Source organism: Phyllostomus hastatus, unplaced genomic scaffold (genome assembly GCF_019186645.2).
Source record: "Phyllostomus hastatus isolate PE091 unplaced genomic scaffold, TTU_PhHast_1.1 phas_scaffold_55, whole genome shotgun sequence".
NCBI classification, from domain to species: Eukaryota; Metazoa; Chordata; class Mammalia; order Chiroptera; family Phyllostomidae; genus Phyllostomus; species Phyllostomus hastatus.
The window spans coordinates 11807090-11833837 of NW_025334035.1; the positions used below are offsets into that span (position 1 = coordinate 11807090).

At 46.3% G+C, this 26748-nt stretch overlaps 1 protein-coding gene and 3 pseudogenes across 1 annotated transcript in view; 2 read left to right on the forward strand and 2 right to left on the reverse strand.

The window, feature by feature from the left end:
* Positions 1 to 7878: 7878 nt before the first annotated feature.
* LOC123809442 lies at positions 7879 to 8713 on the reverse strand (annotated as a pseudogene).
* Positions 8714 to 11993: 3280 nt separating this feature from the next.
* Positions 11994 to 12557, forward strand: LOC123809125 (annotated as a pseudogene).
* Positions 12558 to 18008: 5451 nt separating this feature from the next.
* Positions 18009 to 19486, reverse strand: LOC123809458 (annotated as a pseudogene).
* Positions 19487 to 23371: 3885 nt separating this feature from the next.
* The window catches only part of ADORA2B (adenosine A2b receptor), a 34088-nt gene continuing 30711 nt past the window's right edge, over positions 23372 to 26748 (forward strand). The window contains exon 1 of the mRNA XM_045824347.1: positions 23372 to 23844. Coding sequence (XP_045680303.1) covers positions 23510 to 23844 — 335 coding nt within the window. The 5' untranslated portion in view covers positions 23372 to 23509. The remainder of the gene's footprint in view (positions 23845 to 26748) is intronic.

The following is a 26748-nucleotide window of genomic DNA, read 5'->3' on the forward strand; positions in this document are numbered from 1 at the left end:
GATGTCAGTGTGAAGATGGTGCAGGTGGGTTGGAGGGAAGAGCGCAGACCAGGACATTGAAAAAAAAGCAAGAGGACTGTGGAAAGACGTTGTGGGAGCTGCCAAGAAGGAGGACAGAAGCGTTTGGTGAAAGAGAGGGGGAGGGGTGGTAAAAACATTCCAGGGAAAGTGGGTGGAGTAACGGAAGGGTGAGAGGTGACTGTGGTGAGAAATGCAGGCGGTGGTGTAGGCTGAAGGCTCCCTTCTTGGAGAGAAACGCTGCAGTGTTATGCGAGGAGAATGGGGAGTTATTGCAGAAGACTGAGGAGAGGCCCGCGGTCAGCTCCAGGTCCTCAGGACGCAGAGCCCTGGAGGCTGACTTGGCCTCCTTTGGAGAAGCGTGCAGGGGAAGCAGCCCCAGAGGTGGGGTGGGGGCAGTTTCAGAGCGAGAGGGTAACTGAAAGGTCTAGCAAAGAGGCCAAGGGTTTGGGTCATTTTCTGGTGACACCATCAGTTCCCAGTGGCCCAGTAGAAACCTGGGGTCAGGAAGAGGTGGACACGGGTCAGATGAAGGAATGTTTTGGGCCATATAACACTGTGTACGAGGAGGCGGAATCCAGTCCAGACCTGGAGAGTCCAGAGCACTTTCTAGAGCAGTAGGCAGCCTGGAGCCCATGGTGGGTCCCAAGGTGAGCTGGCCTGGAACCCGAGTCACCAAGGAAGGTGCTCACTGAACATGCCGTTCTCTGCACAGCTCTTGGGGGCCTGGTCTGGTGGGGGTTTCCTCCGCATGGAACGAAGCATGTGCTCATCTCCATCCTGTCTCAAAAGTCACCTCGATGCCTGCCCCCTCCCAGCAGCATGCATGGCTCTGGCCAGAATGTGGGAGTCTGGTCTCTCCACAGAGCAGGACAGTATTTAGCCTTAAACAGGAAGGAAATCCTGATGAGTGCTCCAACATGGATGAACTTTGGAGAAGTCATGCCAAGAGAAATAATCGAGACACAAAAAGACAAATTTTGTATGATTCCACTCCTTCGAGACTCCTAGATATGTCCAGTTCAGAGACAGAAATTGAAGTGTGGCTGCCAGGAGCCGGGGTGGCGATTGGGGAGTTGGTGTTTAATGGGGACAGAGTTTCGATTTGGGGAAATGAAAGTTCTGGCAATGGATGGCAGCCATGTTTGCACAAAGATGTGAACATATTTAATGACACTAGACTGTACACTTAGAAATGGTTAAAATGGTTTCTTTAAAAAGTCAACGTGAGGAAACTGAGGTTGCTCTATGGTCTGATGGCGACACACTGGACCAGGGACTCTGGTCTGGGAGGCGGGATCGAGGTGGGTTGTCATTTGAGGAGATGCCAACCCCACGAGCTTCCCCAGTGCAGGGCCTGGACTGGAGGCCTGGGGGCCTCGCAAGCAGGACATCTGCACACTTGTTCCCACACTCAGTGCTCACACAGAGACCTCTGAGTCCCCAAGGGTGGGGACTTGCCTCGTGTGCAGCTGGATTCCCTGGGCTTAGTTCAAGCTCAGCAACAAAATGCTCACCAAGAGCAGACCTGGCACTGGGATTATTTTCCTGACCACAACCTCAAGTGCCAAGTCTCAAAGCTATCATTAAATGCCCAGATTTCTTCACTTAAAGAAAATAGAGTCTGCTGACCTCCAGACCCTTCACCTGCGCATTGGCTAAGGGCCGGCGTCAGGAGGGCTTGTTGGACCTGACAAGGCTCCTTGCGGAGAACCTCACGGAGAAGGCCGAGGCTGAGAGAATTCTGAACAAAGATAACAAAGGGGGGCACAAGCTGCCAGATGTCAAAACACACCAGAAAGATGCAGGACTTTTCGACAGTGCAGCACCAGCCAGAGAAGAGAGAAAAGAGATTCATGAATCAGCCCAGAGCATAGCCCAGAAATGCATCAGGCCTGAGACAGGGCCGGGGGATCTGAGCAAGGAGTCATTTCCGCTGCAGAAAGGGGACCCTGTCACCACAGTGGCCATCCCCATGGCAGAGAGAGTCTTGCCTCCAGTCCCGCAGCATGGCAGGACAAAAGACGGATTAGATTCTTATTCTCTGAGTAAGACATAAAACCTAGAATGGGAGCGAGGGAGGTTGGCATTCTTAACCACATAAAATGAAAAACTTCTGTATGACAAAAGACACAAACAAAATTAAGAGATTAAACACAGACTGGGGAAAAACAGACTGGGAAAAACATTGGCAATACATAGTATTCACTACATAGTAACTGATATACAAAGAGCTTCTGAAATGGATAAGACAAATCAGTCAAAAAGTAGATTCCCAGACAATTCTTAGAAAAAAATCCAAAGTGTTATAAAATGGAAGACAAGCTTGACTTCTTTAGAAAGTAAAGAAATGTAAATTAAAGCAATGACGACATAAAATCATTTACTTAGCAGATTAGAAGAAATTAAAAAGTTGATGATGTAATGTGTTCACAAAATTACCCAGAAATGGATGTTCTCATACACTATTGGGGATGGATAAATAAGTAGTATCTTTTCAGAAAGTGATTTTTTTAAATATATTTTATTGATTATGCTAATACAGTTGTCCCATTTCCCCCCTTCATTCCCCTCCACCCTGCACACCCTCTCCCACCCATATTCCCCCCCCCCTTTAGTTCATGTCCATGTGTCATAAGTTCTTTAGCTTCTACATTTCCCATACTATTCTTGCCCTCCCCCTGTCTATTTTCTACCTACCATCTATGCTACTTATTCTCTGTACCTTTCACCCCTCTCCTCCTCCCACTCCCCTGTTGCTAACCCTCCATGTGATCTCCATTTCTATAATTCTGTTCCTGTTCCAGTTGTTTGCTAAGTTTCTTTTTGTTTTTGTTTTTGGTGTGGTTGTTAATAATTGTGAGTTTGCTGTCATTTTAATGTACGTTTTTTATCTTCTTTTTCTTACATAAGTCCCTTTAACATTTCATAAAATAAGGGCTTGGTGATGGTGAACTCCTTTAACTTGACCTTATCTGAGAAGCACTTTATCTGCCCTTCTATTCTAAATGAAAGCTTTGCTGGATAGAGCAATCTGGGATGTAGGTCCTTGCCTTCCATGAGTTGGAATACTTCTTTCCAGCCCCTTCTTGCCGGCAAGGTCTCTTTTGAGAAATCAGCTGACAGTCTGATGGGAAATTCCTTTGTAGGTGACTGTCTCCTTGTCTGTTGCTGCTTTTAGGATTCTCTCCTTCATTTTACCTTGGCTAATGTAATTATGATGTGCCTTGGTGTGTTCCTCTTTGGGTCCAACTTCTTTGGGACTCTCTGAGCTTCCTAGACTTCCTGAAAGTCTATTTCCTTTGCCAGATTGGGGAAATTCTCCTTTATCATTTGTTCAAATAACTTTTCCACTAACAAGTGGTTGCTCTTCCTCTTCTCCTTCTGGTACCCCTATAATTCAGATGTTGGAACGTTTAACAATGTCCTGGAGGTTCCTAAGCCTCTCCTCATTTTTTTGAATTCTTATTTCTTCATTCATTTCTGGTTGGATGTTTTTTTCTGCCTTCTGGTCCACCACTGATTTGAGTCCCAGTTTTCTTCCCACAACTATTGGTTCCCTGTACATTTTCCTTTATTTTACTTAGTGTAGCCTTCTTTTTTTCATCTAATTTGTGACCAAATTCAACTAATTCTGTGAACATCCTGATTACCAGTGTTTTGAACTGTGCATCTGATAGGTTGGCTATCTATTCGTTGCTTAGTTGTATTTTTCTGGAGCTTTGATCTGTACTTTGGTTTGGGCCATTTTTTTTTGTCTTGATGTGCCTGTTACGTATGAGGGGCAGAGCCTCAGGTGTTTACCAGGGAGAGGCAACCCAGTTGTTGGGTTGTGATGCTATATGTGGGGGAGGGGTCTAAGAGGGAACAATGGCATTTGCTCAGCTCTCTGCCGGATTTCAGTCACTTCCCCCACTACCCACAAGCAAATTGGGCCCTTCTGGTGCTGACTCCCATGTGGGTGGGCTTGTGTACATTCTAGGACCCTGTGGGTCTCTCCAACGAACTCTCCTGTGAGGCTGGGAGTCTCTACCTGTGTCTCAACCCCCACAGGTGTCTTGAGGCTTAATTTCCCCGAGCTGGAGCCCTGGATTGCACAGTCCATCCTGCTCCCCAGTTGTTTCTCTAGGTTTATTTGCACATAAATGTGGGACTGCCCTGTCCACAATCCACTACCTTGCCGGTCTGCCTGCTGCTGCCTTGCTGGCCAGCTGCAGCCTTATGTGCCCCGCTCGACAATCCGTCACCTCATTGGGTCCACCAGCAGCCACTTTGCCCACTCAGGTCCTCCAGTCACTGTCTTGCCGAGAGTCCTCTCTGCCCTGAGTGCCCAACTCCGCCCCTCCTACTGGTCTGGATGAATGTGTCTTCTTTAACTCCTTGGTTGTTGAAATTCCATACAGTTTGGTTTTCTGTCAGTTCTGGTTGTTTTTTGTTTTTAAATTGTTGTTGTCCTTCTTTTGGTTGTGCGAGGAGGCACAGTGTGTCTACCTATGCCTCCATCTTGGCCAGAAGTCCTCCAGAGAGTGATTTGATATTAAATGGCAAGCATAAAAAGTTTTGATACAGTGTTTCCATCTCTGGAAATCTACCCCACAGAAGTACTCACAGACATTCAGGGAGATCTGTGGACAAGTATAACAGCAAAAACCCTGGCTGACAGGGCTCAGTTGGTAGGACATCGTTCCACAAAGTGAAAGGTCACTGGTTTGAAAACCAGGGGGCGTGTGCCTGGATTGTGGGTTCCATCCCTAATCAAGGTGCATGTGAGAGGCAATCAATTGATGTTTCTCTCCTTCTATTTCTCCCTCCCTCACCCTCTCTAAAAATAAGTAAATAAAATATATTTTTTAAAAGGAGTAACAGCAAAAAATAATGGCAATAGACTAGGAATTTCCATGAATAGAAGAGTTGTAACAAATCAATTGTGTCCCCAGGGGGTGTGGCTCAGTTGGTTATAGTGTCATCCCGTACACCAAAAGGTTGGGGGTTCAATGCCCAGTCAGGGTACATGCCCAGGTTGCAAGTTTAATCACCAGTCAGGGCACATACAGGAGGCAACCAATCCATGTTTCTCTCTCACATCGATCTTTCTCTCTTTCTCCCTCCCTTCCCCTCTCTCTAAAATCAATAAACATTATTTTAAATTTGTAAATAAATAAATGAATAGTGTGTTCCCAATGGTATAGAACACTAGACATCTGCCAGAAAGACTGGGGCAGAGGTATTCTTAGAAAGATGTCTACATGTTATAATACTTGTTAAAAACAGGTTTCTTGACAGTGTAGGTAAAGTCTACTTTCGTTTTTGAAAAACCTGTATATGTGTAAATCTGTATGCTCCATTTCACTAATCCCAGACCATAACCTTTTCATGTTTTAATAGAACATGTCATCACTAGCATCTTATTTTATAATATATGGCATTATATTTGCATAAACACAGAAAATATCTGGAACAATATTCAAAACTGAGCTGTGGAGGGTAGGAGCAGGGAGGTTGGGAGTGGCACTTTTACTATCTTAAACATTCCTGTGAGTTTGCGTTCATACTACGAGCACATGTCATTTCTGCAATATATAAAAAACGCCAGGCACGTCAGATCTGGCATAGCCAGCACCACCAGATTTCATCCCAAGTCCTGAAAAGCCAGTCTAACTTTCCCACAAGACAACATTTATCCCTAAGGGGATGGCAATTCTTCTTCCCTAGTTTCATCATTTTTCCCAGAATCCAAGCTGCCCCCAGGTACTGAGAAGAGTGGGCAGAGCTGAGTCCCTCTCCCCTTGCCTGGGCTCTGGTGACTGTCGCCCTCGTTCATGAGGGTCTATCTAAAAGGAGGAGCCAAGGAGAGCTTGACCTAGATATGTGGGCAGTGCCAAGTTCTGTAGGATGCTTTGCTGCATGCTCCAGAAAAGATGCCCAACAATGGTTTCTCCCTTAGAGACATCAATAGTGTGACTGAACAAGAAGTTCAGAGTGAGCTGTCCTTGGGTGGTTGGGATGTTTAAAGATGGGATTGGGAACACAAGTCCTTTCCTCCATCTTTTTCCCATCACCCTCCACGCATCGGTATTCACATCGGATTCGTCATTTTGTGGTTGCACAATGGCTGCCACAGCCTAGACGCCTGTTCTCACAGGCGATGGCCAGAGCAGGAAGGCAAGGAGGAGGGCCAAAGCTCCCTGTATGATTATTCTTCCATCTTGTTGGCTAGACTGAGTCACACGCCCATTGCTTAGACCAATCACTAGCATAGGGGAAAGGGTTGTCTGGCTGTCCTAGACCAGTCAGGAGCCATCCTCTGGGTGTCCTGTTCCTGCTACACTGAGGTTCCATGAGCAGCCTAGAGAGAGGTTACTGCTGGGGAGCCAACAAGTCCAGGTCCTAAGTCTTAGTAGTGACCACTCTGAGTACGTGTTATGCGTAATGTCCCAGCCTCCTCATGGGAGCAGTGAAGGGGCAGTTATAAATGTAGAGTGAGTAGCTCAAATGTGTGGGCTATGAGCTGGTGGAGGGATTCTGAAATTTCCTGATGACTCCTTCACCCGTCTCCAATGTGTTTACAAACCACACTGGTGAAAAAAAATGACATTTTCCACCTGAGGTCTGTGAAATCAGCTATAGAAACAAGGGCCTTATGGCAAATGAAGGATAACAGCCATCCCCAGAGACAGCACAGTGACTGGGGCTTGTAAGCGTAAGCATTTGGTGGGAACCAGGACAAGATTCCCAGAGAAGACCTGGGATTTGCTTTCCCGCTGTGGAAGTGGGAGAGGCAACGGCTGGCCTGGGCCTCAGATGGTACTCTCAGCCTGTGCCTGTGGCCCCTCCACGGAGGAAAGGCACGAGGCTGGAGGGCACACTGGGCCACACCCAAGCAAAAGGAGAACTCTGCACAGTCTTGGTGAAAGTTTTTACACCACAGAAACTGGCAAATGCTACTACAAAACCAGGGCTTTTTCTCCGACAGCTGGTTCTTAAACATTGACCAGCCCACAACCAGCTATAACGTACATAAACAAAACTTAATTTTTAAGTGTGCAAAAGAATTACAAGAACCACTAGGCTAAAAACTTGCCTTTGTCAAGCTAGAAAGTATTATTAGGGAGAAAAATAAAAAGGAAGATACTCTCAGACAAGAAATTCTGCCCTGACTGGTGTGGATCAGTTGTTTGGACGTCATCCCACAAAGCAAAAGGTTGCTGGTTCAACTGGGGGCAGTTGCTGGTGGGGGCGCCTGTAAGGGGCAGCTGAGTTTTGCAAAGACATACATTCGCTGCCTGACCAAACACTGCCGCTGCCCTTCTCCCACAAGGCTCACTGCTGACAGTCTTTCTCCCAAGACCAGAGAGTTTGGGACTGACTCCCTAGCTCCTTCCCATTGGCACCACAGGACCTGCCACCTCCTCTAGCAAACGCCAAGGATCCATCTCCTTGCTCCCTACAGCTGCTCACAGACCAAAACAGTAACTTTAAGCCACTGCTGGAATATGAGTGTACTGACCAAGTTTTCTACATAATGGATTTCAATTCTGGCAATGAGATAAGAGGTTTATGACATAAACACATTTGTACCTGGTGAATCAACTACCAAAATAGCCAAGTCTGATACTTTTACCAACTGCTTGGAGGCAGTTCCAGTATGGACTAAAGTTTAGAGCCACCCCTCCTTCTGCTCTTCATTGGCAACCTGAGTCCTTTTTCATTGTCTGATATGGTGTAGGGAATATCGGTGTGCTGAAGCTCCATGACAGGGAGGGAAAAGGCTAGCATTAAAAAATAAAAAGGATCCCCATTAAAGAACTCAACAGGGAGCTGATGTTGTAGAGAAACACATCTTCCTAGGAATCATAAACTTTAGGGCTTTCCCACCTCCACTTTATGGAGGTCTAATTGCTTCTGGCTAAAAATGGGGATTTGCAGGTGTATTGCAGCCTCCTTCTTCATGACTGTGTCTGAATATGCCATCGTTTCTTCAGGGCCAGCTTTGACGAGGACTGTCACCCAAGCATTCACATCAGTGCTGTGTCTGCAGGCAACATAAGAGGCTCTGTCGCCCCCGGCAGGAGAGGCCATGGCCACATACACCCGACTATCGACAGCCTGGATCACTGAGGCATCACACAGCAAGCTGGTCCAATGGTTGAGTTCAAAGCTGGAGGATATACACCAGCTGGCAGCCTCTCTGTGCATAGATTTGTGCAGGTTCTGCAAAGCAGAAATCGTAGCAGACACCCAGGCTCATGCTGCAGGAAAGAGTCTCAAATATGGAGACTATCACCAGGACCCAATGTTTTAGATCCTTGAAATGTAATTATCCCAAGAATATCAGTGTCAAACACATGGAGCTTTCTGTGCTTTACCAGGGAAGTCCCATCAGGCCCAAACCCGGCACAGGCCTCATGTGATGTGCCAGTGTCCTCCTCAGGGCTGGAACCTCCAGTGAGATACTGTGCCCCAGTGAGGGCTGCGCTCCTTTGCTACCTCAGAAAACTTTTGTGTGCATTCATTGGGCATTTTCTCTGCATTTTCAGGAAAGTAGCTCGTGCCACGTGGAGAATTAAAACATCCTGGCAAAGAACCTATTCTGGCTCCTTGTGGGCTGCCTTCTAGACAAGGCCAGAAGCTCGAGTGAGATTGATTTGATGGAAGAAACTTGAATTTGGATGACGGCCGAGCGGGAAGGAGCCATGGCTCTCCCTGGGAGCGCTGGGCTCCTGCACGTTTGAGCCGAGGTGTCTGGACTCCCCCAGCCAGTGCCCAGCAGGGCGGGAAAGGCTGTCAGAAGCCGTTTTGTCTTTTCACTCCCTTGATGTACAAAAAGTTTTAATGTACAAAAGTTTTAAAAGTTGATGAAGTACAATTCATCTATTTTTTATTTGGTTGCTGGGGCTTTTGGTGTCATATCTTAGAAATTATTGCCTAATCCAAGGTGACGATACTTATGCCTATGTTTTCTTCTAAGAGTTTTATAGTTTTAGCTCTTACATTTATGTTTTTGACCCATTTTGAGTTAATTTTTGTATATGTTATGAAGGTAGGGGTCTAAATTCATTCTTTTGCATGTGGATATCCAGTAGTCCCAACCTCATTTGTTGAAAAGGCTATTCTTTTCTTCACTCAGTTGTTGCAGGACCTTTGTTGAAAATCTGTTGGCCATAATGTCATGGTTTACTGCAGGATTCCAAATTGTACTCCAGTGACCTCTATGTCTGCCCTATGCCAGTACCACATTGCCTTGATCACTGTAGATTTATAGTGAGTTTTGAAATCAGAAAGCATTTGTTCTTCAACTTTGTTTTTCTTCTTCAAGATTGTTTTGTCTCTTCTGGGTCCCTTGCATTTCCATATAAATTTTAGGATTACCTTGTCATTTTTTTGCAAGTCAGTAAGGATTTTGAAAGAGATAATATTGAATCTGTGATCAATTTGGGTTATATTGTCATCTTAACAATATTGAGTCTTCCAATCCAAGAACATGGAATGTCTTTCCACTTATTTAGGTGTTCTGGATTTCTTTCAGTGATGTTTCATAGTTTTCATTGTATGCCTTGCTCTTCTTGGTTAAATTTATTCCTAGAACTTTATTTTTTTGGATAAATGAAATTGTTTTCTTAATTTCATTTTTGACTTGTTCATTGTTATTGAATAAAAATACAATTGATTTGACTTTTGACCAAGATGGCAGAGTAGTAAATGTGGTGCTCACATCCTCCCACAACCACATCAAAATTGCAGCTCAACTGAAGAACTATCATCATTCAGAACTCTTGAAGTCTAGCTGAACAGAAGTCCTATAACTAAATATCTACAGAAGATGCCACACGAAGACTTAGAAAAGGGGCGATTACACACGGACACTTGGCAGTTAAAAATTGGGAGGTATATCTCAGCTTCAGATGTCCCCCCTGATTAGCAAGGGTCCCAACCCCACACCAGACTCCACAGCTCAGGACTACAGTACTGGGAAGAGAAGCCCCCATAACTTCTGTCTGTAAAAACCAGCAGGGATTGAGGCTAAGTGAGACAGAGGGCTGCTGGAGTACCAGATGTGCTTCTTAAAGGGCCTGTGCATAGACATACTCAGACTCGCTTCCTCTGAGCTTCATCACTGGGCAGCAGCTCAAAGGGCCCCAGGAACATTTGTTGAGGAATTGAAGTGTCTGGCTTCAGGACAAGGGCTGGAGGGGCAGCTATCTCCCAGACAGAAGTGCTGGCAGAGGCTATTGTTCCTTTGCAGAACTCTCCCCCATAGGGCCAGCAGGCAGGTGCCACATTTGAATCTCTATCAGCCTAACACTCTTTACTCCACACTGGTGATTTCCTGAGGCCCCACCCCACCCAAATTGTAGCAATATAAGAGCTGCTGTAGGAACTTTTCCATACAAATGACCTGTTTTGGAATTTCCTAAAATTTAACAAAAATCCACAAACATCTTACAAGAAACACCTGGCATCAATGTGTCATATATCTCTTGCTAAGTGGCCCCAGGCCTGGCACTAGCAACAGCTGGCCTTAATTCACATCTTGGCCTCTCCCAGGCACCTCCAAGCCCAGCATAAGTACAGCCACCTGCAGATCACTTTGTAACTCAGGATGGGTGGCTCCAGGCAGGGCACAGGCAGTGGCTGATGTTGACCTGACCCTCCTGGGAGGCCCCGGAGCTAGTGCACCCAGTGGACAGCTTCAGATCATGCCAGATCATGCCAGAGCACCACCCAGACACCTCTATGAGTGACACATTCAAGGGGCCAACTAGTTGGGCAGCAGAGCCCCAGTGAAGCGAGTCTTGCTCCAGGGCGTCAGCCCCTGCACAGCAGCTCCTCTGCTGTGGTCACAGCCAGGCCTCACAACCAATTGGCCTAGAGGAGATAAATCCTTCCTGTTGATGTACCAACAGCAATAAAGGCTCAGCTACAAGAAATTGTACACAGCCCACATGGGGAGCATACCTGAAGTGTCCCACTCAGGTGATAGGAAGCTATGCCACTGTGCTACTATGTAAGGACACTACCAAGACCAGGAGATGAAGCTGCTCTACCTAATACATAGAAACATACACAGGGAGAAGACAAAGAAGCATGGCCCAAATGAAAGAACAGAATAAGACTCCAGAAAAAGAGCTAAACAAAATGGAGACGAGCAATCTACTAGATGCGGAATTCAAAACACTGGTAATAAGGGTGCTCAGGGAACTTAGGGGAAGAGTGAGGACTTCAACAGAGAGAGAGGAAACACAAAGGACCAGTCATAAGTAAAGGAAACACTAACTGAAATGAAGAATACATTAAAGGGAATAAACAGTAGAGTAGATAAAGCAGATGATCGAGTCAACAATTTGGGAAATAAAGTAGCAGAAAACACCCAATTAAAACAGCAAAAGAAAAAAAAATCCCCCCAAATGAGAATAGTTTAATGGGCCTCTGGGACAACCTTAACTGTACCAACATTCACATCATAGGGGTTACCAGAAGGAGAAGAGAGAGAACAAAAAATGGAAAATCTATTTGAAAAAATAATGATGGAAAACTTCCTTAACCTGGTGAGGAAAATAGACATACAAGTCCAAAAAGCACAGACAGTCCCAAACAAGATGAACCCAAAGAGGCCCACTCCAAAACACATCATAATTAAAATGCAAAAAGGTAAAGATATAGAGAGAATCATAAAAGCATCAAGAGAAAGCACAGAGTTGCCTACAAAGGAGCTCGCATAAGACTGTGAGCTGATTTTTCAACAGAAACATTTCAGGCCAGAAGGGATTGGAAAGAAATATTCAAAGTGATGAAAAGCAAGGACCTACAGCCCAAATTACTCTACACAGCAAAGCTATCATTTAGAATTGCAGGGCAGATAAAGAGCTTCCCAGACAACAAAAAGCTAAAGGAGTTCAATCACCAAGCCAGTATTATATGAAATTTTAAAGGGACTTCTTTAAGAAAAAGAAAAAATGGTGGGCCCTGCCTTGGTCATGATAATCCATAGCTTCCAGAGCAGCCACCAGGACTTCTTCCTTTGGGCCTGGAGGTAGGCAGCAGCTGAGGCTGATATCATGAAATTAGCAGATGTGAATTTATAGCTGACTAATTGCATATGCCATTTCTCTCCAGATTGATATTTGGAGACAACATGGCTTAAGAATGCAGCATGGTTCTGGCCTTGGATTTGAGTTCAATGCTACAGGTGCATGCAGATGTGTAAGCAGCTACTGAGGAATGTTTGGAGAACCTGTCTTCACAAGTGACCTGGAGCAGGTCGGAGCAGGAATACTGCAATGAAGTTATTAAACCACATGACTGGACCTATACAGTAGATTATAACAGAATGTTACTTGGAGAGTCTCTTAGGTTAAATGTTGTACCTACAACAGATCATACAGATAAAAAGAAATTTTTAAGTCAGAGAACAGATTACGTTTTTGGAAGAAGTTCTCCTGTTTGAGGATGAATTTCACAGTCATGGAGTTTTAAGCCTAAGAGTGAAAATTAGAGTCATGCCTTACAAGGTTTTGTTTTGTTTGTTTTTGCTATTGTAGTTTTTCTTGAGAATTGGTGGAAGGCTTATCGGAATATAAATGGAGTAAATGTTCCAAATAAAAGGTATAGGGTGACTGAACCGATAAGACAACAGAATGCATATGCTGCCTACAAAAGACTCACTTTAGGTTGAAAGATGTACATAGACTAAAAGTAAAGAGATAAGAAGATATTTTTTTTTAGTGGGAACAAACAAAAAAAGCTGGGGCAGAAATACTTACACCAGACAAAATAGACTTTAAAACAAAGGCTACAACAAGAGACAAAGAAGGACCCAGCAATTCCACTTCTGGGCATTTATCTGAAGAAACCCAAACACTAACTCAAAAAGACATATACATCCATATGTTCATTGAAGGATTATTTATAATAACCAAAGTATGGAAGCAACTTAAGTGTCTGTGACTAGATGAATAAATAGATAAAGAAGAAGTGGTGCATATATACAGTGGAATATGACTCAACCATAAAAAAATAAAATTTTGCCATCTGCAACAATATGGATGGACTTGGAGGTTATTATGATAAGTTAAATAAGTCAGAAAGAAAAAGGCAAATGTCATGATTTCACTTATATGTAGAATCTAAAAACCAAAATAAATGAACAAGTAGAACAGAAATTGATACAGTTTGATTGATACAGAGAAAATTTTGACAGTTGCCAGATTGGGGGTGGCTGTTGAGGAGGTGGGTGAAAAAAGTGAAGAGATTAAAGAGTGCAGATTGGCAGTTACAAAATAGTCAGGGGGATATAAAGAACAGCACAGGGAGTGCTGGCCAAGATGGAGGCATAGGTAGCCACACTGTGCCTCCTCGCACGACCAGGATAAAGACAACAACAATTTAGAAACAGAATAACAACCAAAACTGACAGAAAATTGATCTGAATGGAAGTCGGACAACCAAGAAAATAGACGTGTTCATCTAGACCGGTAGGAGGGGTGGAGTCTGGCAGCTGGCCGCGGGGCGTGGCACGGAGAGCAGAGAGCGTTGGGACCAAGCGTGTGAGGCATCCAGGGTGCACAAGACCACAGTGGGTGGACTCTGAACGCACAACCGGCAGCTGGCAGACCCGGCTGAGGGGTGGCAACCGACAGACCCAGCGAGGCGGCGATTGTGAATCATGGCACTGTGAGCAACCCAGGATCACAGGGCTGGGAAATAGAGCCTTGGGGCACTGATTGAGGACACCTATGGGGATTGAGGAGCAGGGAAGGACTCCCAGCCTCTCAGGAGAGGTCCTTGGAGGGTCCCACAGTATGCACAAGCCCACCCACACGGGAATTGGCACCAGAGGGGTCCAATTTGCTCAAGGGAAGCAGCAGAAGGGACTGAGATCCCACAGAGAGTGGAGCAAGCGCCATTGTTCCCTCTTAGACCCCATTCCCACATACAACATCACAACCCAGAGACGGGGGTGCCCCACCCTGGTGAACACCTAAGGCTCCACCCCTCATATGTAACAGACCTGACCAGAACAAAGGAAAAGAAAGAAAGAAGAAAAAGATGGCTCAAACAGAATTGAAAGCCCCAGAGACAGTTTTTTAAGCAACTGAGAGATAGCCAACCTATCAGATGCACAGTTCAAAGCAGTGGTGATCAGGATGCTCACAGAATTGGGTGATTTTGGTCACAAATTAGATGAAAAAATGAAGGCTACACTAAGTGAAATGAAGAAAAATGCACAGGGAACGAATAGTGATGGAATGAAAGCTGGGTCTCACATCAATGGAGTGGATGAGAACGAAGAAAAAATGTACAATCAGAAAAGAATGAAGAAATAAGAATTCAAAAAAAGGACAGGCTTGGGAACCTCCAGGACATCTTTAAACGATCCAACATCCAAATTATAGGGGTACCAGAAGGAGAAGAGGAAGAGCAACCACTTGTTAGTGGAAAAGTTATTTGAACAAATGATAAAGGAGAACTTCCCCATTCTGGCAAAGGAAATAGACTTTCAGGAAGTCCAGGAAGCTCAGAGCATCCCAAAGAGGTTAGACCCAAGGAGGAACACGCCAAGGCACATCATAATTACATTAGCCAAGGTAAAAATGAAGGAGAGAATCCTAAAAGCAGCAACAGACAAGGAGACAGTCACCTACAAAGGAATTTCCCATCAGACTGTCAGCTGATTTCTCAAAAGAGACCTTGCCGGCAAGAAGGGGCTGGAAAGAAGTATTCCAACTCATGGAAGGCAAGGACCTACATCCCAGATTGCTCTATCCAGCAAAGCTTTCATTTAGAATAGAAGGGCAGATAAAGTGCTTCTCAGATAAGGTCAAGTTAAAGGAGTTCACCATCACCAAGCCCTTATTTTATGAAATGTTAAAGGGACTTATGTAAGAAAAAGAAGATAAAAAAACGTACATTAAAATGACAGCAAACTCACAATTATTAACAACCACACCAAAAACAAAAACAAAAAGAAACTTAGCAAACAACTGGAACAGGAACAGAATTATAGAAATGGAGATCACATGGAGGGTTAGCAACAGGGGAGTGGGAGGAGGAGAGGGGGTGAAAGGTACAGAGAATAAGTAGCATAGATGGTAGGTAGAAAATAGACAGGGGGAGGGCAAGAATAGTATGGGAAATGTAGAAGCTAAAGAACTTATGACACATGGACATGAACTAAAGGGGGGAATATGGGTGGGAGAGGGTGTGCAGGGTGGAGGGGAATGAAGGGGGGAAATGGGACAACTGTATTAGCATAATCAATAAAATATATTAAAAAAACAGCATAGGGAATACAGTCAGTAACAGTGTAATAACTGTGTGGTGTCAGGTGGGTACTAGACTTATCAGGGTGATCACATCGTAAATTACGTAAATGTTGAATCACTGGATGTATACCTAAACTAATATAATATTGTACCTCAATGGTAATTGAAAAATAAATTATTTTTTAAAGTGCAATTGATTTTATATTTTGTATATTGATATTGATCTTATATCCTGCAACCTTGCTAAACTCATGTATTAGTTCAAGTATGTTTTTGTTTGTTTGGTTTTATTTTTATTTTTGTGTATCCATTAGACTTTTCTATATACAAGATAATGGCATCTGCAAGTAAAGGCCGCTGCACTTCTTTCTTTTCAATTGTATGCCTCTTAATTCTTTTTATTTTTCTCTTTGCGTCATTGTCCTGGCTAGAACCTCTCATCCAGTGATAAAAATTGCAATAGCCAACACCCTTGTCTTGTTTCTGACCTCAAAGGGAAAGCTTTTAGTCTTTCATCATTAAGTATGTTATTAGCAGTGAGTTTCTTACAGATGGCCTTTGTAGATTGAAAAAATTTTCTTCCATTTTTTTTATCATGAAAGTGTTAGGTTTTTATTAAATGCTTTGTATGTGTCTATTGTATGATAATATGCTTTTTGTTCTTTATTCTATGAATAAGGTATACTACATAAATTGATTTTTGCATTTTAAACCAACCTTGCATTCCTCAGATAAATCCCATTTCATCATAGTATATAATCTTTGCTATATGTTACTGGATCCGGTTGTGGGCTGAGAATTTTTGCATCTATATTCGAGTACTGGCCTGTAGTTTTCTTGTTACATCTTTTTAAAAAAAGTTTATTTATTTATTTTTTAGAGAGAGCAGTAGGGAGATAGAAGGGAAGTAGGGAGGTAGGAAGTAGAGAAGTAGGAAGTAGAGAGGTAGTAAGGAGGTAGAGAGAGAAGCATCAGTCGGTTGCCTGTCCCTGGAGTCCCGACCAGGGACCACACCAGCCACCCTCCTGTGTGCAGGGTGACGCCCGGCCATCTGAGCCACACCAGTCAGGGCTTCTTGTTACACCTTCCTCTGGTTTTGGTATTAGGATAGTATTGGCCTCATAAAGTTATGTGGGACATATTTTCTCCCCTTTTGTGTGGAACTCCACAAGAAGAGTTTGTGAGGATTGGTATTCATTCTTCCTTAAATGTTTTTAAAAATTGACCAGTGAAGCCATGTGGGCTTGGTTTGTTCTTTGTGGCAAGTATTTTTTATAACTAACTCAACTTCCTTACTTGTTAGAGATTTGTTCGTATTTTTATTATTTCTTGAGTTAGTATTGATAGTTTTCATTTTTTTCTAAGAATTTGTCCATTTCATGTAGATTATATTATTTGTTGGCACACAATTGTTCATAGTATTTCTTAATACTCCTTTTTGTTTTTGTATGTTTGGTAGTAATGGCTCGTTTTCATTGCTGATTTTAGCAAATCATCTTCTCTCCCTTGCCCTTTTGATCAATCCAGCTAAAGTTTTGTTGATTTTATTGTTTTCCAAAAAGACAAATTTTGGCTTTGTTTACTTGTTCTATTTTTCTATTCCTTATCTCACTTGTTTTCCATTTTAGCCTTTATTCTTTCTTTCCTTCTTCCTACATTAGGTTTAGTTTGCTCTTCTTTTTCTTGTTTTTTGAGGTGATAGTTTTAGTTACTGATTTGATCTCTTTTGTCCTTTTACAACGGTAAGTTTTCCTCTAAGCTCTGCTTTCACTGTATGCCATATATTTTAATATGTTGTAGTTTTGTTTTCTCAAAATGTATCAAAATATTTTCTAATTGCTTTTATGATCTCATCTCTAACTCTTTGATTACTTATGTGTGTTATTTAATTTCAAAATATTTGTAAATTTCCCAACTATCCACTTGTATTGATTTCTAATTTTATTTCGTTTAGGTAAACTACACACATTGTACAGTTCCTTCATGTTAAGTTCAGTGAATGTTGTTTTATGGCCTACACTGTCACCTGCTTTGGAGAATGCCCCATGTGCACTGAGCACATGTGTGTTCTGCTGTTGTTGGGTGGAGTGTTCTCTGGATATGCCATTAGGGTTAGCTGGTTTGCGGTGTCACTCAAGTCTTCTGTTTCCGCAGTCTTCTGTCTAGTTGTCTAGTTCTTGCATCCATCACTGAAAATGGAATACTGACATCTTCAACTATTCTTGTTAAATTGTCTATTTCTCCCTTCAATTCTGACATTTTTTGCTTTATGTATTCTGAGGCTCCATTACTAGGTATGTGTGTATATATATATAAGAGATTGATCCTTTTCTCATTTGTCTGATGTTAGCATAGCTGCTCCAGTTCTCTTTCGGTTACCCTGCATGATATATCACCTTCCATCCTTTCACTTTCAATCTGTTCCTGTTTTTGCATCTAAAGCGTGTCTCTCATAGGCAACATATATTTGGGTCTAGTTTTTCAATCCATTCTATCAACGTCTGCCTTTTAATTAGAATGTTTAATCCATTTAAAGCTCATGGTATTCTGATAAGGTAGGATTTCTATCTACCATTTTGCTATGTGTTTGCTATACTCATTCTTATGCCTTTTTTGTTCCTCCATTATGCCTTTTTTTGTTAAATAGATATATTCTAATTTCACATCAGTTAATTTTTTTAGTTTCAGAAATTGTATTAAACATTTTTTATTTTCATATTCCATCCTTTACAAAGAAGATAAGAAATTTCTAAAGTCCATCTTTCAGTTCTTTTGGGATTCACTGACTCAGCAACATTTTTAGTTGAGGGAAGTTTTTTTTGTTCATACTTTTTAAATAAAGATTTTATTTATTTTTTTTTTCTGGAGAGAAGGGAAGGGAAGGAGAAAGAGAGGGAGAGACACTTTAATGTGTGGTTACCTTTTGGGCACCCCCGACCAGGGACCTGGCCTGCAAGCCAGGCATGTGCCCTAACTGGAAATTGAACTGGCGACCCTTTGGTTCACAGGCTGTTGCTCAATCCATTGAACAAGCCAGGGCCTGCTCACACTTGTTGAGAAGAAGTGGGTGTTGACTGTCTGATGTAACTGTTCTGAAAATCAATGCTGGGCTCTTGCCTTTGGAGGCAGACATACTATGAGTTAGGTCTACAGAACTTGGAGAACTTGTCTCTGGTGTCATGAGGCTGAGTTTACTCGGAGGAGCAGCAGGGTTGGTCTTCAATGCTGACAGCGAGCTTCGACCTTTACCATGATGTTTAACTATTTTGTTGCATGTTTTAAAAGTAATAACAATACACTTTTGGAGTCTTTGTACTTTTCCACAATTTTTGCTTCTTTAAAACTGAGTGTAGCCATGAGGCTGCTGGGGCTGGGGGGGCCTGGGTCCCCTCCCAAGCAGTTTAAGCAAATCCAACAGAACCACCTGCTCCATCTCGAGGCTCTGTGAGGAACACAGGACAGGGGTGGAGGGGGTGGTGGCGCCGGGGGCCCACTTTCCGTCAGGCAAGTGGGCGGACCAAGTGCTTTGCCAAGATTTTTTGTTTTCAGGGGTTTTTTGGGGGGTGGGGGGGATAAAGCAAAAAAGTCCCAAAGCTCCTCCCCTTACAGCATTGGCTTTGGCAGCACTGTGTTTTCTCAAGGACCAGTGTGTGCTGATTTGCATATATAGGTGAAAAAACTGGACTTCTCACTAAAAACCCCAAGATCTACTCACAAAAAAAACAAAAAACAAAAACAAAAACTGAGTGTAGCCATGGCTGGATAACTCAGTTGGTTAGAGAGTCCTTCAGATGCACCGGGGATGTGGGTTACATCTCCAGTCAGGGCACATACAGCAATCAGCCAATGAATGCATGAATGGCTGGGACAATAAATCAGTGTTCCTTTCTCTCTTTCTCCCTCCCTCTCTCTCCACCCCTCCTCCCCATTCCTCTCTCTGTCTCTAAAATCAATAAATAAAAAAAATTTAAAAACCGAGTGTATAATTTCTTGCTTTTCAATTAAGAAGTTTCTGTATTTTGGGTGTTGGTTTGGGCTTGGGTTTGAGGTGTACTTGAGAATTATCCAGCAACAAGACTGGAAACAGTATGGATATGTTCCTTCGAAAGTGCTGTTAGCATCACTAACTGTAGGCCCAGACGAGACAGCAGGCCTGGCCCAGGCAGCTGTCTTGCAGTTTCTTCGAGGTAGTGCTTCTGTCTCATTGCCACCACCGTCCTCACACCATTAAGATCTGGTGACAAAAGGTCATATCAGTTCTTTTATTAGATTCTTAGAGTATGCAATGATATACAAAAGCTCTGCTCCTATACAACTTCATTCTCCCTTTTTCCTGTTGTCACACAAACCATATCTTATGTGCCTGTCAACACAGATTTATAATTTTTGTTTCCTCTGCCTTTAATATTTGTGTTTGTACTGTCTTTTTAAATTTATATTTTATTTTTTTTTATTATTTTTATTTTTAGAGAGGGAAGGGAGGGAGAAAGAATGAGAGAGGGAGAGAAACATCAATGTACTGTTGCTGGGGGCTGTGGCCTGCAACCCAGGCATGTGCCCTGGCTGGGAATCGAACCTCCGATACTTTGGTTCGCAGCCCGTGCTCAATCCACTGAGCTACACCAGCCAGGTTTTTTGTACTGTCTTTTATATTTTCCTGCATAGTTACTTTTACTGGCAGTTTTATTTCTTCATGCAGACTTGAGTTACTGACTACTGTCCTTTAGGATTTATTGTAGTAACTGCTGTCTTCTAGCAGTGAATTTTTACTTACTGTCTTTCCTCATTCAAGGCCTGTGATATGCCACCCTCTTTGTGTACAAGCCAGTGAGACCTGGGACACTCAGGCTTGAAGCTGGTCTCTCCCTCCAACTGTCGCACAGACAGTGAGGGACAGTGTGCGTTGTTCTCCCTTCCTGTTTAGTTTACAGAACCCAGGATTATTTAGGTGACAGCATATTTGGGGCAGGTGAGCCTGTTTGTCTTCCCTATGTATTGAACCATGTTTGGTCTGAGCTAGGCACAGTCCCACTGCCGGACTGTGCCGGAGCTCAGTCAGTGTAGAGCAGCAGGTGACCTAGGACTTTGCCCCACAATAAATAATGGTAGAGGCCAGCCCCCTTCTGCTTGCAATGTAGTTGCTTGAGCAAAGGATGCTTGCAGCTGCGGCTGCTTTCTTGTGACCATGAAGTGATCAGTGTAAGATTAAAGATGGCAGAGCCAAAAGGCAGAGCCAGGCTGGGTCTTTGACTGCATCTCTGAGTACTACACCTGGGGCAGTGCCATCTGGACGCCACCTGGATTCTCCTCTGGCAGCTTAGGCAAAATGGACCAGGAGTGGGAGATGAGAGGATGGATGCCGGCCATTTGGAAGAGGTCCACAGAGGGTCCATTGGTTCACGAAAGATGCTCTTCCAGCTTTATCACTTAGAGACCCATTCAGGTTTCTAGGGCTCTGACCTGATTCATCCAAATGCTCCCAATCACTGTAATAGGTTACATGGCAGATGGAATTAGGAATCAAATCTGGGTCCTCTACTCATGACTTTCCTGACTAAACCTCCAGACTCCACCTCTTCTTCTTGTGTTTCCTCAACAATAATTGCCTGTTGCCATTACTGCCATCCCTATGGGTCCTGTGAGTCCTGGTTAAATCCCAGTGTGAGTTCTAGACCAGGGACTGGTGGAGTCAGGATAACTCTGTTGCACATGAACTTGGAGAATACAAGAGCACTGTGCTAAGTGGAGGCTGGTTGGGGAGAGGACAGAGAGGAGGGAGGCTCTGCTGGCGGGTGCCCAGAGGTGGGCACCAGTCATGTGGAACTCAGGGGCTGCAACAAGGCGGGGAGGGCACAGGTTTGCAGTGGGGACCCTTTATACTCAGGTGACTTGGTTTCCCTGAGGAGGTTGGGCTCTAGTAAAGAGAGATGGGGATCCCAGGCTCAGGAAGGTGTGGAGCTGGGGCCAGGTCCCTGGCTACAAGTGTGCAGGAAGCACTCGCTGCAACCACTGGCTTCCATCCTGCCACCTCTTCTCCCTCTGCTGGCTCTACAGCCACTACTGCCAGATCCCTCATCACCCAGCTCAGAGACCAACCTCGGTTCCACCTTCCCTTCTCTGCTCTCCTTGGCAAGGCTTTCCCTGAGAGCCCCTTAACCCACCTTCGCCCAGCATGGTTCCCTACTCAATACCTCCCCACTGCCGAGTCTAGCCCACTCTGCAAAAATTACCTCCCTGGGAAGCCTCACTTAACTGTTCACCATTCCATGGACGAGGCACTTAATCTCTCCAAGTTTCCAGTTTATCACATATGTGCTGATGGTAGTTTGTACCACATGCTATGGAAACATGGGTGGTGGAGAAGATGATATCAAACTCAGCATGGAATTTGTGGGTTTGCCAATATTTTAACATAGAATCAAGTTTCTCTATTATAGAAGTAAATGCACACACATACACATACACAGAAAATGGAGAGAGAAAAAAAATCCCCTATAATGAGCTCACCAGATAGACCTTCTACTGTGAGTGTTTTTTGGAGACTTTACTGCCTTTGTTGTTACAGAAACAGATTATTACTGCTGGGCCTGTTAGAGGCTGAGGGGTTTTGTTGTTATTACAGCTACACTGAGATATAATCCACATACCACACAATCCACTTCCTTGAAGCATATAATTGACTAGTATTTAAGTATATTACAGAGCTGTGCAACCATCACATTTAAAATATTTTTGTCACCCCAAAAAGAAATCCTATCCCCTTTAGCGGTCATCTCCATGTTTTATTTTTACTTAACATTATTTTGCGAGCATCTTCCTGTTGCCCAATAGTCTTCTTAACTACCTTGTCTGGTGACTGCTAGCAAAGGATTTTGGGGGAGGGAATGGCACAGCAGGGTGTTCTAGAATGATAGTGTTGGGGAGAACGCAGGAAGACTGAAGGAGCAGTGACTGAGCGCAGCCAGAGGGAGAGCTGAGGGAGTGACAGGAGCCGACTGCGGGGAGCAGGGACCTGACTTTGGGATGGAGAGAAGCAAAGCTCTGGAATCAGAATCCACAGCACTACGGACTGGAATGTCGGGAAGGATGAAAGAGGAAGGGAGTCCGCACCCTGGTGGGGGAGGGGTGGAGTGAGAAGTAAGGTTAACAACTGAGTACCACAAGGAGGAGAGGGCCACAGGTTTGGAGAAGGGTTAAAAATGAGCTTGATTTTGGACTTGCTGGATTTGGGGGCCTCCGGGTCTTGTGGCGGAGTCACAAAGTTGCAGCCGTGGGATGCTCACGTCTGGGCCTCAGGAGGCGATTAGGACCACAGGGAAAAGGTTTGGGATTGAGGGTGTAAGGCCACGTGTGAGGCCTGAGCTGATGCAGGATGGGCCCGAAGGATAAAGAGAACACCTGAAGAGCACTGGCACTTTGAGGGGTGAGGGTGGTGGGCGAGGATGCGGAGCATGTCACCAGGTGGGAGAAGCCAGAGCTGGAGGCGCTGGGCTGTGGCGGGGAGGCTGGTGCGCCAGTGCGGGGTCGGGGCACAGAGCTGCAGCCTCACAGAGTCGTCCTCACGTGAAGTGCCTAGCGCCTGTCCCTTGGCTGCCTGCGAGTTTGGGCTTCTCCGTCCGCTCTTGCAGCATCTCATCCAGGTAGCAAGGCGAGCCCTGCCCGTCCAGCGAGGTCCGCAGGATTCGGGTCGGGAAGCCTCCAAAGGCTTCGGGTTCTTGACCTGCCCCTCTAAGCTGTGGAGTGGCTTAGGGGGCGGTCCTCGGGCGGTGGGCTGGCCGGAACACGGGGCGCCACCCGCAGAGTCCGATCTAAGTCCCCAGAGAGGCCCCGGCTCCGCGCCGCCTGGACTGAGAGCGCGACAACTCAGGACATACCTACCGAATTGGAGCATTAGGGAAAGTTGGGGAACTTGACTTGGTTCGATATTGTCACCCCTGGACACCTTGGAGGCCGACGACTGCGCCGCTAGCAGCAGAGACAGCCTAAACCCGGCGGACAGGGGCTGGGGGAGGGGCGGTGCTCCGCGGAGCCCGAGAAGGGCGGGCGCACGGGCCAATGGGCGTCCCCACCCCTCCGCGGTCCCGCCTCTGGGTCCGGTCTCGAGAGCTCGAGCCTCGCGGGTCAGACGCAGTCGGAGGACGCGCGGTCCTGGCTCTCCGGCCATGCTCCGCGGAGCCCACGCTATTGCCCCGCGCGCGGCGCCGTCCGGGTAGGCGACGCCGCCGGCCATGCGGCTGGAGGCGCAGGACGCGCTGTATGTGGCGCTGGAGCTGGCCATCGCCGCGCTGTCGGTGGCGGGCAATGTGCTGGTGTGCGCCGCTGTGGGTACGTCGAGCGCGCTGCAGACGCCCACCAACTATTTCCTGGTGTCCCTGGCCGCGGCCGACGTGGCCGTGGGGCTGTTCGCCATCCCCTTTGCCATCACCATCAGCCTGGGCATCTCAACGGATTTCTACAGCTGCCTCTTCCTCGCCTGCTTCGTGCTGGTGCTCACCCAGAGTTCCATCTTCAGCCTCTTGGCTGTGGCCGTCGACAGGTACCTGGCCATCGGTGTCCCGCTCAGGTGAGGAGCGCGGCGGTCCCGAGCCCCGTGGAAGCCCCGCCAATGACCGCGCGCTCCAGGCCCAGGTTCCTGGCGTCGGGAACCGGCCAGGCACGAGCACCGGGTGCTCTAAGCTCGGTTCCCACCCTGGAAGACACGGGCCATGATCACGATAGACGCGTGCACCCGGGCTGGCCAGACCCTCTCGGGGTCCCGGCCGAGTTCTGGAGACCTGGGCTCCCCGGGATGCGTGCCTCCTTATAAGAGAATCTGCATAGGGACAACTCTAGGGGTACCGGGCAGTGCGGTCCCCGGGAGCCGGGCCTGTCACGGAAACTCCCGGGGAGGCACCACCCCCGCGGGCGGGTGGAGGCCCAGAAGCCGGAGGTTTGCTGATAGTATCTCCTTTTTTCGGCGAGAACTGTTTCTTTCCTTCCACCCCTCACCCGTGGCAAACGCGGGGTGGGGTGGGGTGGGGGAGAAATCTTGGGGCAGAGCAGCAGCACTGCGAGTGCTGGGGATCAGGAGGCCAGTCTGGGTAGTTCCCAGGGCAACTTTGGACGCTGGGACTTCGTGTTATCAGAATGGACCCTACACACAACCCAGCTTCAGAATGTTCCTGGAGCAAAATGAGAGCCAAGCCTCCCTGGGCAGGAAGGAAGGCGTCAGTTAACTTTGCAGAATGCTCGAACATGTGTCCCTGCATGCTTGATGGTGACTCAGATCACCTCCATATACTTTTAGAAAGAGGTCAGCTGTTTCTCCCCTTCATGCTGGTGTATAATCTTGTTTATCCCCGCTACCCTGTCCCAGCAGGCTGCGAGAGGGCCACCAGCATTTCAGAACTGAAGTTAAGGGTTCTGGCTTTCTCCCACACTGAGAAAATGTAGGGTTCAGGGGATGGAGCCAGCTAGCAAGAGGAGTGGAGCCCAGCTGTAGCTGACCCAGGGCCTGAGCTGCCCTGGGAGGGCAGGAGTGCCTGGGAGCCTCGGGGCTTATTGAAAATATTTATGCCCTGTCAATGGTGTCTGGGACCCTTGGGCATTTCTGAGTTGGGTGAGTTTGGGATCTCTTTGGATTCCGGGCTGAGACAGGGAACTGTCACAGGACAAGGAAGGAAGGAAGGAAAGGAATTGAGTGCCAACTCTGTGGGGCAGTTTGTATTAAACTTACATCCTTTAATTCTTTCAGTAATTCCAGAAGGGAGTCACTGTTCCCTGTGCCTGGCTGGTAGGTGAGGGAGATTAGAATCTTGCCCAGAATGGTGCATTTGGAATGAGTCTCCAAGCTAGGACTTGAATCCAGGGCTGGCAGTGTTGTCCTGCTGTGCCCTCAGGCCGTCTAGCAGGGCTGTATGCAGCATCAGTGTTGGGACATGGGCAGAAAGCCTACTTTGACGTCTAGAAACAGATCCTGCATCCAGAGAATTGGCAGTTGGAAGAGAAACGTGTTTGAGGGAACTGTCCTGGAGGATGCTCCCAGCAGCCTTTTTAGCAGATAGACATGTTGAGCTTGTCCCTGTGGGTTGTGTCCTGGTACCAAGCTCAACGGAAAGCTCCTGCTTTGTCGGGCTGTGAGCCTGATCTGCGTGCCTGGGCCTTTCTATGTGCTGCTGCCCTTGGCAACTAACCAGGAGGCCTCTGCATCCCATCAGGTGTGACAGGGCACAGAGATTTCCAGGGTTTGGGGTGGCATGGCACATTCCTCTCTCAGGGTCCCTTTCCTGCCTCCTGGTCCTCCTGGCGGTTACTTGATGACCTTTTGGGTTGTTTGCACCCAGCAGGTAGTCATAAGCGCCACCCTGAGAAACCTGTATAATAGAAGCCCAGGGCTTGCCCCTGGCAGGGGTCCAAAGAGGCCCCAGCTCAGTGGGAGTTACTGGGAGAATCCCCTGTGTGGAGCAGGAATTCCATAAAAGTTTAAATCTGTTAGTTCTTGTCCTGGTTTATGCTGGGTGGAGACTTGAAAAAAATGGGTGTGGGTGTGTTAAGAAGAAAGAAATATGAATCACTGGCTGGTAACTTCTTCTTTGCAATTGCCAAGGCCAGGAGATGGTAAGTAGAGAGGGCAGAATGCCCATTGGAGAGCTACCTCGGGGCTGGTCCGTCCCTGCCGCCCTCCTGACCCGCCCATGTGAGTGTAAAGGTCTAGAAGTGGTGTGTACAAGCAGCAGCAGCTCCCTGCCCCAGGAAGGTTTGGGCATCTGAGCTGTCCCCCTCAAGGTTGTACCAGGGACACTCAGGGCTCCCGAATTCTCCTGGGGCCTGAGGGCCCTTGTCCCTCAGTGGTTTCTCCCTGCTTCTGAAGACCGTGGCCCCTGTGTGAAGGCTAAAACGCTGATTTAGGGCCCCACCAGGCCCTACTGAGTCCATTTGTGGGGTGGGGTATGTGTGTGATTCCTGTGTCAGTGTCTTTAACTAGGAACTTCTGGTCTTACCCGGGTTTGAGAGCCCTCTTGGGGTCAGGAAGCCTGGAGGTTCCCCTTCACTTTATTGACATGGGTGGGTGAGGCCCAGCTCCCAAGTGGCTCCACGGCCCCTCTTGGGTCATAGACCTCCAGGTGGGAGTCAAGTTGGGAGTGCCGAGGTGTCTCCCTGGTAAAGCAAGCAGTAACAAAGGCGAGGTCCAGGCACTGAGGGCAAAAGCAGTCCTTGGACTGGCCCTGGGCTCCACTCGTTCACTGACACTGTGGGCTTGGAGGCATTTGTGCCCCAGGGCTCCAGGCCACGGACCCTGCAGCCCCTCCCTGCCTGCCACCCAGCTGCCCTTGTGTTTACCAAGAAGGGGAAGATGACAGTGCAAGAGGAAAGGGGAGCCCTGAGGTGATGCTGATCACAAAAATGACAACTTGGGCTGGACTTGAAAATGAGTGTCTGCTCAGACCAAGGCACTGCCCTTGGCCTTCAGACTGGGGGCTGTCCACAA